The 12,366-nt window shown below is 33.9% G+C and overlaps 1 protein-coding gene across 7 annotated transcripts in view; it reads left to right on the forward strand.

Moving 5' to 3' along the window:
• The window catches only part of LMO3 (LIM domain only 3), a 58,209-nt gene extending 46,178 nt beyond the window's left edge, over positions 1-12,031 (forward strand). For 6 of the 7 annotated variants that reach the window (XM_058743554.1, XM_058743553.1, XM_058743555.1 and 3 more), the window contains one exon: positions 9,093-12,031. In XM_058743554.1, the coding sequence (XP_058599537.1) occupies positions 9,093-9,198 (106 nt within the window). In that variant the 3' untranslated portion in view covers positions 9,199-12,031. Of the gene's footprint in view, positions 1-3,105; positions 3,266-9,092 lie in introns of those variants that run through there. The other variant, XM_058743556.1, reaches the window with a different exon arrangement.
• Positions 12,032-12,366: the final 335 nt, after the last annotated feature.

Genomic DNA, 12,366 nt, shown 5'->3' on the forward strand with positions numbered 1-12,366 from the left:
CTAGTCTGGACTTTGCCCCTAACAAGATGTATGTCCATATGTCAACCATTTGAGCTCTCTCGACCTCAGTTTTTCTCATTTACAACATAAGGGAGCTGGATTAGTCAATCTCAGAGAATTCTTTCATCTCAAAGTATTATCACTTTATCCCATTTGTCCTTATTGAAAGCTGTAACTTTTATTTCCAGTGGGAACTATATACTATTGATACCTTTTTTAAGAGAAATGCAGAGGATATTAGAATATGCAACTGCATATATCATTAAAACACATTTAAAAAATTAGCACACTTAATAGATTTGAATGAAAATAAATTCAATGTGAGTGTGAAAACATCTGGATATAGTATATAATCAGGACACATTAGTTGCATCAAGTTCTCAGTTACAGTAATTTGCCCCGCTTTACTGTTTTCACTGCAACATCTTCCTATGAGGCCCTGTATATCCCAGAAAGAACCCAATGTTTACAGTGCAAACAGGATTCAAATTCTAGCCCCATCCTATATCAGCTTTGTCATCTTGAGTATGTTACTTAACCTCTGAGATTGGTTTCCACACTCTGAAAACAGAGGCACTCATATCTATCTTGCACATTTTGAAAATTCAATGAAATAACTTATATTAAATAGCAGGAACACAAATGGTTCTAAAAAAAGTAGCTATTGTACCTTGATATGTATAATTTACTTTTACCAAATAATATTCCATTAACTTGGTTTTTACCCAAGAGATATATCTCAGTGATACCTCCTGCTAGATGCAGATGTTCAGAGAGGTACCCAATATACCTTGCAATATATAATTTATCCAGGAAATAATTCAAGAGGTCAGCTTACAACACCTTGAGTCTTCCCAGCAAGTTTTTGGAACTAAAGCAGGTTAATTCACTCTATGGTGACATTTAGCCAGAAAAAAATTGGCAAATATGTGCGTAAGGATATAGGTACATGAGCACAAATATCCACACATTGATACAGATACATTTACACACATGTGTACCTATATGTGTATATATCTTAAAGGTGTATTAGTAGTAAATTTAGAATACTTCTGTTTACTTCTGCTATTGATCCACTAACACATCCATTAACAATACAGTTACCTTTATGCAATAATAACATTTACTGCTTTTCTACTTACAAAAGGTTCCATATTGATAGAAATTTTGGAAAATAGAAGGAGATAAAGAATCATATTGTCCCATGTCTCACTATTCTAAAAGAAGGTATTTTAATATTTAGATGTTGCTAGCCACATGTTTTCCTATGCATATATGACAAATGACAAATGATATGCAGCATATATTTTATAATATATCCATAGTTGAGCTGCTTAAAGGAGAAGAACAGGGAAGAATCCTAATGTTTGATATTTGGACTTTTTAACTTTAATATAGTATGCTCGTTTACTTGCCCTTAGAAATTCTTTTAAGATATTTTAAGCTTTCTGGTGTCCAGTTTTATGTATAGAGCTTCATATATATAAATCAGTCTTCTATCATCAGACGTGTAAGCTATTTCTTCACATTTTTATATCATCAATATTATCAACATAATATGGATTTTATAATCAGACAATATTCAAGTCTGTGTTAGGATAAATTCACAGGAGCATAATTAATTGGACAAACTATATAACTGTTTAAAGGCTTATGTGATATATTGTTAAAATGCACTCTAGAAAAGTTGTACCAATTATTCTTATACCAGAAATGTAAAAGCTATGTATTCCCTTACATTCACTCTAACATTGGGAATTATTATTTAAAAAGAAATCCTTGTCACCTTGAGTGATGAGAGATGGTGTCCCATTATAATTTTTAATTAGTATTTATTTGATTACTAGTGGCCCTTGGATAGTTCTTCTTTTAGGGAACTGCCTGTTTATGCCCTTTGTCCATTTTTCTATTAGGGCAGGCCACCCTATTTTATCCATGTTCTACACAGAAAATTAAAACATCATTCAAGTGCTAAACCCTGCCTAAATTCTATTATGATGCAAAGTAATTGTAGGTTGTTAATGCTATTTACAAATCATATATCAATTTTATTTCACCATTGAAATAAAAAGTTGCATTCACAATTAAGTCTATCTCCTCAGTAGAACTCAGTCAAGTAAGACAAACACTCCTAAATTTTGACTCTAAAACTGTTCACATTCTTATTGCTGCAAAATACTATTCTAGTATCATTATTAAAGTACCTAATATATTTCTGTGTTCGCTTCATTTATTACATGCCATAATGGGACTGCATATCTTTAGTGCTGGTTATGCACAATTAGCACTTAGTTATTGTCTTGTCACTTCAGCCCCTACAAGACAAACTTCTTTAATGCAAGAAGTCAGCTAATCTTCATCAGTCAAGCAAAGCAGGCAAATTTTGTTACTCTGAATACAGAAGGTTTTCAATATAGGAGATTTTCTTTTTACTTTGACATTTGCTGGGGGAATCCTCTCCAATAAAGCCATATGCCACACAAGCCTATACTTTCAGGAGCCAAATCATTATTATAGCCTTGCACCTTTTCAAGTGAAACACAAAGCAAATAGGTAATTTATAGGCACTTTCCCTTAAGCAAACTTTATTGACATCTGAAATTGTGGTATTAGAAATGCTTATGAATTTTATTTAGCAGTCATTTTAGCTTAACTTTTAAATCAAAATATCATTAAGATCTAAAGCATTGCTGAATGTTTTCAAAACAGTAGTAAAAATAACTTTTCAGGATTGGTTGTTTCTTGAACATACCCATCTTTGCCCTTTTTAGAGAGGTATGGTTAAAGATGTGAATCCTGAATTAAAAATCTATCTTTTTTTCTATTTTAAGGGAAGCAGAGGAATGCTATTTTGAGCATCTTATATGATAACTTGACTCTCATTCAGAATTGGAAAATTTGGTGTAATAAGTTAATTTCTTAAAGGTGATTAAGCCCTTCCTCCTTAGACAATTCTATAAAACTAAGCGATGGTTTTATAAGAAAAGAAAAAAAAACATGTTAATGAAATGGCCTCAGATATGTAGAATTGTGTAACACTAAAGAACAAAAGCACTGTGCTAGGCTCTGGAAAGAGAGGTGAATAAAATCTAGCTTCTCTCTTAGGGATATTCAGAGCTATGGCAGAGACAGGACATCAAAGAGTCACAGAAGAGTGTAATCGATGCTAAACAGATCTATACCGAGGGAAGAGAGGTCTGTCCTTCTTGAAGTCTTAGAGAAGCATCAAAGGGTTGATGTGCTGGGTTTCAAAAAAAACCTCCCTTGGACTGGGTGGAATGTAGGAACTGTGTCTGGTGGGGGCTGGGGAAGAGGAGGAAGCCAAGGAGCAGTGAGAAAAGGGTTTCCCAGACAGATGGAGCATCATGCAAGGCATGGGAGTGTGAAAGCATTTAATGTGTGCAGGAAATGAAAAGTACTCAGTGTGCTCTGAGATTACAGAGGGAGTTTGGTAGGGATATGGAGAAGTAGGGAATGGCGTGCAGACCAGAAGGAGATGAACTTGTAAAGGGAGGAAGTCAATGAATGAAAGTCAAAATGAATACAAACTTAAATGCTCTATCTAAAATACCTTTGTTATCTAAAGCTATTCGGTTCTGGAATAAATCTGTCTTAACCAGTATTTACTGACCACCCACCTCAAGTGGTAGCACAATTTATGGTGGTATTTCAAGGGATTCAAAAGAAATACAGCTCATGGCCACTTACCTCAGCACTGCAGACCAGTTTGGAAAACTTGTTACGCATTCATAAGAAAATTTGAAATGCCAAAGTAAATGATATGCCAATAAATAAGTGCTCTGGGAAGGATCAGAATGAGTTGACATGGCCAGGGAATATTGATGGAGGGAAGGGAAACTGAAGAATTTTTAGAATTTAAATAGATGGTAAAAAGGGAGAAATAGTCCTGGCTAAAGAACGGCTTAAGCAAAGGTGAAAAGATTATCATTGGCAAATAATAATGATAGTAGAATTCTTTTTTTTTAATTTTTTTAAAGTTTTTCTTTTTATTTTTGAGAGAAAGAGAGCGATCGGGGGGAGAGGTAAAAAGAGAGGGAGACAGAATCCCAAGCAGGCTCTGTGCTGTCAGCTCAGAGCCTGATGCAGGGCTTGAACCCATGAACCATGAGATCATGACCTGAGCAAAGATCCAGAGTTGGACACTTAACCAACTGAGCCACCCAGGCGCCCTTGAGAGCAGAATTCTTATATAGTGGTGATCATACACCAGACACTGTTCCGTTTCACCTGTGCTCATTCAATATTCAATATAATTAGGTACTGTTACTAGCCTCATTTTACAGATGAGGTAACGGAAGTATGGAAAATTTAAGTAACTTGCCCAAGAAAACACAGATAGAAAGTGGTAGCCTCAAAATCTGAACCCAGCCAGTCTGGTTTTAGTCTTCAGACTCAGAGCTGATATGCAGGTCCTGGACTGTTCCAAGAGGGGTATTTTGTTTTCTGACTAAGCAGATATAAATGGGAATAGATAGAGTGAAGTTAAAGTAAGGTAGGCTTTGAATAATTTATAGCAGGATTTGGGATGTGAGTAGTGTAAGTTGGTGCAGAAAAGATGATTAGGAATGAAGTATATGATAACAACTGGAGAGTCATTGGGAAAAGACAGTAAATGGGTACACAGTGTATAGTGGTGAGATGATCGCTATATAATCAGCATCTCTTACTGAAAACAAAGTACAGGATTAAAATCTCCATCTTTAGTAACTGAGGATGCTAAATAGAAAATAGAGACATTTTAAATAATGCCTCCCCCCCCCCCCCGACTCTTTTTAAAGTATTGTGGAGATGGGAACTAATTATAATTGACAGCCACTAACCTCAGGGTTAAAATATGATAACTAAGTTAACATTTTCATTCTTAGAAAGGATGTTAAAAGGATGTTACAAATAGAGGCTTCTTTGCAGAGGCTTTTGATAACCTGCTTAAAACTACTCTAAGCCCCATATTTTATAAAGGTGTTTTATTAGTTATATTTATTTTCTGTACTCCTCAAATCTCTAAGACCATATGAGTTCAATTAGAGTCACTCCAAAATATCTGGAAATTAAATCTGTTATTATTAACTCCAAAACATCAAGATTAAATGGCACAGTAATATGATTGGGCATCTTTTTATTCCTTAACATACTTTTTTTTTTTTTTTAATGAAGGCAAAATTAATTGAGCTGACTATACCATAAGCAATTAGGATTAGATTACAAGGAAGATTATCAGCTTATTTTCAGGAATTTTAGCCTGACCTATTAATATACTTACAGTATCCTCTGGCCATCACTGCTTCTATAATATTTTTTTCTGCCAGTGCTAAATCTCATAAGGAGCTCATAACAGTAGAAATTAGCTTTTCTTACAAAATCACAGCTATAGATTATTTTGTTAAGCATCTAACATCTGCATTGCTGTTTCTGCAATTTCTTCATGTTTATATGTGGAGCATTTTAAAGGAGTATACCAAACCTAATTGCAAAGCAGTTATAATCTGCTTTAACCATAGCTTTCAAAATGTTTTAAGTTATATGGGGAAGTGTGACATTTCTTACCCATGTTCTGTTTTGTCTTGACCTTTAAGTATAAATTGAAATGCACACAAGATGTACTTTGTCCAGTTGACAACATTAGTAACAAAATATTTTAGATAGGAATACTTTAGATAAATCCCATTTATGTTACCAATATCTCATTGAATGGTAGGCAGACGTTTTTTAAAGTTATACAAAGGAATATTAACAATACAAAAAACCTGTATTAACTTTCTGGGCTAATGCTTTATTGCCTCCATGTCTTGAGCCCAAAGAGATCAGAACCCCTTTCCTTCCTCTATCACACACATTATAGCTATCGAGCCTTGAGCAGATTTTTTTTAATTCTTGGAGGAAGCCTTAGGTTTTTCATCTGAATAAGGCAATAATATTTACTTTCTCAGTTGAACATAAATAAATGTAATCATGTATATACATGCTTAGCACTAGCACATGGTAAGCACTTTATATATATATATATATATATATATATATATATATATAGGAGGTGGCTATAATTATCTACACTCCAAACATCGAGGTGAAGCTTTACATACTTCATTTGTACTATTTAACACAAACTTATAAAAGATACATTTATATTAAAGATAGGAAAGGGGCACCTGGGTGGCTTAGTCAGTTGAGCATCCGGCTTCAGCTCAGGTCATAATCTCATGGTCCGTGGATTCGAGCCCTACATCAGGCTCTGTGCTGACAGCTTGGTGCCTGGAGCCTGCTTCGGATTCTATGTCTCCCTCTCTCTCTTTCTGCCCCTCCCCTGCTCTCACTTGGTCTCTCTCCCTCTCTCTCTCTCTGTCTCTCTCAAAAATAAACATTAAAAAAATTTTTAAATATAAGAAAAAATGACATTTCATCTTCAATATCATAAGCAGAAGGTTGGGATTTGAACCCTATTCATTACAATATGCCACTTTGCCTCTCATATACTTCTTAATTTAACATCCCTACAATCCAGTGATGTAGCTGTTTTATATTACCTACACAGAACTGACTCCAATGTACCCTATAAGTTGCACTGGGTAGGTGATAGCATCAGGGCTCAGGACTAGATCCCCAGGCTCTTGGTTCAATGCTTTTCTTATTATAATTACCCTGAATTTATTAATCTATAAACAAAAATTATTAAATTTCAATACTTCTGAAGGTAAGAAGTTATATTATATATTATATATATATTATATAATATAATATAATATATATATATTATATATTTGACATATCTTTAGATGACAAAAAAAAAGTTTTTATTTGGGGTGCCCAGTTGACTTAGTCGGTAGAGCATGTGACTCTTGATCTCTGGGTTGTGAGTTCAAGCCCCAAGTTAGACATAGAACTTAATTTTATTTTATTTTTTTTAATTTTTTTTTTTTTTTTAATGTTTTTAATTTTTATTTTTGGGACAGAGAGAGACAGAGCACGAACGGGGGAGGGGCAGAGAGAGAGGGAGACACAGAATCGGAAACAGGCTCCAGGCTCCGAGCCGTCAGCCCAGAGCCTGACGCGGGGCTCGAACTCACGGACCGCGAGATCGTGACCTGGCTGAAGTCGGACGCTTAACCGACTGCACCACCCAGGCGCCCCTAGAACTTAATTTTAAAAAACATGTTGTTTTTTTTTTTTTTTTTGATGGTGAATAGAATTGGGGGACTTGTTAGAAAATTAAAGGAGAATTTTAGACAATATGGAGTTGAAAGAGTATTTCCAATTCAGTTGGTTTTTAGAGAAAAAAAAGAATTCAGTAATATCAGCTAGAACACAAGAGCATTTGTTGAATTTATTTATTTTTATGTGCTCTTTTATTATTAGTTTATTAGTTCGAATTAATTTCAACACTAATATATATTGAAAGTTTTGAACAGTAATCAGATATATCCTACATGCTATTTAATGTAATCTCACATGAAAGATAAGTATCTAATTTGGCTAATTCCGTCCAACAAAAGAAATATGTCCTTTTATTCAACATATCTTAATGATTAGGATAATCATTACGAGTCTACAAAAACTCGTTTATTCAAACAGCACTTTTTAAGCACAATATTTAAAGGTTATAGTTTGCAACTGATAAAAAAGAAGATATACTTAAGGTTCAAACTCGAATGTTCATTGTATCCAATAGCCTTGGCCACAAACTCCAGGATTTCAAGATCAGTGCTTAGTCTGTACTTTCAATCAACATCATCAGCAGGCAGTAATCCTGGGGAAAAAAAAAAGTAAATTCCACAAATAAACAGACCAATCTTCCTTTAAGAGGAAAGCTAATTCTTTTCAATCTACTTTTTTTATTACACTATTTTCCCCTCTATCTACTTAGCTAGAATAAGGATAAATTTCCAAAGCTACCCAGTTGGAAAATAAATAGGTTCACTGTTTGTCTAGCATTCCAATCTTTGCAAATGTAAATCAGTCCAACTGCTCCTCATTTAAACCTTCAACTTCACAAAACATTAAAGGGTTGCTTTCACTACACAATTTAATCTATCCACTAAGATTTCTGCTTGAACATCATTCGAAATTGACTATCTGATAAAGAGAGACCACTATCAAAGGTCAGTGGGGTCAACTTGTATAATTACAAGTAGTTTTACTGGGTCAACTCTACTAGACACTGCTGTTTGAAGGTTAAATTGTTACAATTAAAAATATATACAGATCTCCCCAGAGTTACTTTATTGTTAAATGTACTGGAAACAGCACAAGCATTTATTTCTGACCTTAATTGTGTCCAAAGTGTCACCACTGGGAAATTATACAAAAACAGCACTTATTAAAAACATTACAATCTTGCACATTAAACAATGCTTTATAGAATAAAATACATAATTAGCTACTGGAAACTAGTTTATTTATCACATCAATATTAAAAAGTTCATTCAGGTTACTCCCTTTGGTTTAATTGGAAGTGCTCTAAGCAATGACATTTAATATTTCATAGTTGGTGAACTTGCCACAAACAAAAGAATATGGCCCAGCATCAGAGTCTGATGCTAAAACAACTTTTACTTCAGAACAATCACTTCCAAATTACTAGAATTTAATCACATTTTAATAACAGAGAGTAGAGGGAAGCTTTAAATGGGAAGCTTTAAAATGGGCTGCTTTCTAATTGTTTGATACATTTTAATGTCTTTTACCTTTTTTTAATAAAGTGAATAAATGGCCAGTGATGAAATCTTCCATAATCACTCCAGTGAAATATTATCATTCTTTTTTTATTTTAATGACTGTAAATATAGATCAATTATTTTTTTTTCTTTCCAAAGTGGCAATAAAAATCACCTCTGCCGCCCAAGGTATTTTCCTCATTTTTCCTTTGCTTTTTATATATAAATGTAGGATTTCAAATTTTGTATGTAATGTTTCATTAAATGACTGACATCGTTTAGTTTCGACAATAAAGGCAATTTTCTAAACCAAGCTTTCAAATTCAGGGAATTACTGTGTGAAATTATTATTGGGGAAAGAAATCTTCAAATCTATGGATCTGAAATTATCTTAACGCATTTTATTTTTTAAAATATTTTCAGATTTTGTGTTGGAGACAAATTTTTCCTAAAGAATAACATGATCCTTTGCCAGACGGACTACGAGGAAGGTTTAATGAAAGAAGGTTATGCCCCCCAGGTTCGCTGATCTATCAACATCACCCCATTAAGAATACAAAGCACTACATTCTTTTATCTTTTTTGCTCCACGTGTATATAAGAATTGACACAGGAACCTACTGAATAGCGTAGATATAGGAAAGCAGGATGGTTATATGGAATAAAAGGCGGACTGCATCTGTATGTAGTGAAATTGCCCCAGTTCAGAGTTGAATGTTTATTATTAAAGAAAAAAGTAATGTACATATTGCTGGATTTTTTTGCTTGCTATTCGTTTTTGTGTCACTTGGCATGAGATGTTTATTTTCGACTATTGTATATAATGTATTGTAATATTTGAAGCACAAATGTAATACAGTTTTATTGTGTTACCATTTGTGTTCTGTTTGCTTCTTTGTATTGTTGCATTTAGTACAATCAGTGTTTAAACTTACTGTATATTTATGCTTTCTGTATCTACCAGCTATTTTAAATGAGCTGTAACTTTCTAGTAAAGAATTGAAGAGCAAATCTCTCACTGATACACATATAGGTAAAGCAAGTCTATCAACATTAAAATACTAAAAAAAATGAAGACACCCACAAAGCATTTTAGCAACATCCAATATTATTGCCACTATGATTTAGAGTCTATCAGTGTTCTCGTTATAACCCCCTATTTTCAGGGGGTTAAAGATCAGCTTTAAAAAATGCATAAAAATTTCATCTTAAAGCACTTTCATTTTATACCAACGTGAAAAGTGCCATTTTTAGAATAACTTTAAAGCTTAGCAGTTATCCTTTTACTTTTTTTTTTTTTTTTTTTTTTTTGCTGTGCTCTTTATCTACACAATGGCCAATGGCTTTGTTTTATTTATTTTTTTTCAGCCATTTACCCCTTATGTAAACTAGTGCCTTTGGGTATCATATAAAATTTTTCCAAAGGGTTACTTTAAAAAAAGTGTTACACCACTATTGTGAGATAATTTTAAAATGATAAATTTCTTGTACAAATTTTGCCCAGATTTATCCGTAAGAGCTAAGGGTTTAATAACTTTATGGCTTGATAAATTTCTGGCACTGAAAGAATTTGAGTGCAAACCTACTGAAACCATGAGAATGCACATCGAAGTTATGATGATATTTGAGAAGGTTACTTTTGATCAGAGCAACATAGTGCTCACAGAATTTTCTAGAAGAAGAGAAACAAAGGGATTGTTAAAAAGCTGAGGACTGGTGATTATATATTTTTCTGCATTTACCTGACACTTATTTTAATGTTCAAACATGAAGACTTTCAAAGTTTGACGTGTCTTACTCATGCTTTTCTTTAAGTAGTTACCGGCTCAGAACATATCACACTTAAGGCTGAAATCTGCCATTCCGTTTTTCAAAGGTGAAAAATTATTCCCTTACCAACATGATAGCTGATAAAGAAGAAAGCTTTCTAGAAACAAATTATGGAGACTGATTATTTAAATTACAATTAAGGGAATAAAAATAAGACTATGATCCGTTCTTCTGGGTTGCTGACACTTTGCTACTTTGCTTCTGCTCCCTGGAATAGAACAACTTTTCAGCAAATCGAATTCCACACAGGCACAGTGAAGCATATTTTTATTAGAGCAAATTTAGTGCTATGGATTTTCTTTTTTCTCTACTTTTTTCTTAATCACTTGTATAGGAAACAATATTTCCCAGTGTTATTTGCATACATATTTTGCCCTGCCAATATATGCATTGCCGATGAAAATTAAATGTGATACCTGGATTCTTGGTTTGGGGCCAAAATATTAAACTGAAAATAATGCTGGTGTGGATTTTAGTTGTTTAAAAAAAAAAAACAAAGCTTTATTATGAACCTGCATGTGAATCTGGTTATTGCCTCTCATTTTTAAGAAAATGGTTCTGTGAAAAGTGAATGATATGTATTTTTACAAATACTTCATGGTTAAGAGTGTTCAAGTCACATGTCCCCCAGATGTGAGATATACTGAAAAAAAAAAAAAGAATTGCAGAAATAGCTATTTGGGGCTCACAGAATAACTATTATTTTAGCCTTAGAGCCTTACATTTGTTTCATGATAAGACTTGCATAGCCAAAACCACAATCAAAATCAAACAAATGGGGGGAGGGGGGAGGGGCAGAGGGATATGTGAAAAGTGGTTTTCTTAAGCAGCCCTGCTAGTCCCCATTAAGAGGTGTCTGAAATTCATGTGGATGTAAAATTTTAATTGCCAGTATCTTTTTCAAATGATCTTTTTTAGATTTAAATGGTTTTGCATATGTTTATCAATATGTTAAAATACTTGTAAATTGGGAACAAACTTCTCTAAGCTTCAGGAAGCTGTTCAGTTATCCTTGCCACCCAAAGACCAAACAAGTTTTTATTGCCTTTTCTTTTCGTAAATCTTTCGGGAATTAATTCTTATGCTTTTTACTACAAACAAAATTACTCACCTGGATTAAAGATTAAGGCCTTAATCTCTTTAGATTATCTTTAATCTCCATGAAATTGTGAAACCAGACAGAAATGGGTCATTTTATAGCTAATTGACCATAAATAGTAGCATTTTTGACCTGAAGTACTAAGCTAATTGTCTTGACTACGCAAAGTCCCTGAATTGTTGTCAACTCACCTCTTTGTGTTGTGTGGCCTTGATGTCACGTAGCTCATCATCCGGCGACTCCAGTAGGACACCTCCAAAGGAGCTTTGATTTCTCAAGCAAGCTCCCTTCCTAACCTGCGTCTCCTAGCGGCTGCCTGCGACGAAGGACCAGGCACCTCCACTCCACCAGAGTGCTCGCTGAGTTTAAAAGCTGACCTGTGTTTGTAATTTCACTTTCATCTTGCTTAATAAATATCTGCTGGATTCTTTCATTCACTTTTTTTTAATATTTGGATTTATGTTTTTAATAAAAGGGGTCTTATACTATTTGATTGCGCTTAATTGGCAAAAGCCAAGATACTATCTAGAAAGCAGACGTGGAGTCCATGAAAAAAGAATAAAGTGTGTAAGCACATTTACTTTCAAAAGGTAAATCATAACCCAAAGCATAGACAAAGTACCTCAGATGCTTTCTCCAAATGTTGTATTTAGGATCTCTGAGCTAGGTAGTTTATTGCTATTTACTTTTGTGGGGAAAATAAAACTGTTAAAAATGAAGGTAGCAATTGCTGGGTGTAATTTGGTACATTTATGCAAACTTCAAGTG

The sequence above is a fragment of the Neofelis nebulosa genome, chromosome 8 (genome assembly GCF_028018385.1).
Source record: "Neofelis nebulosa isolate mNeoNeb1 chromosome 8, mNeoNeb1.pri, whole genome shotgun sequence".
Classification (NCBI taxonomy): Eukaryota; Metazoa; Chordata; class Mammalia; order Carnivora; family Felidae; genus Neofelis; species Neofelis nebulosa.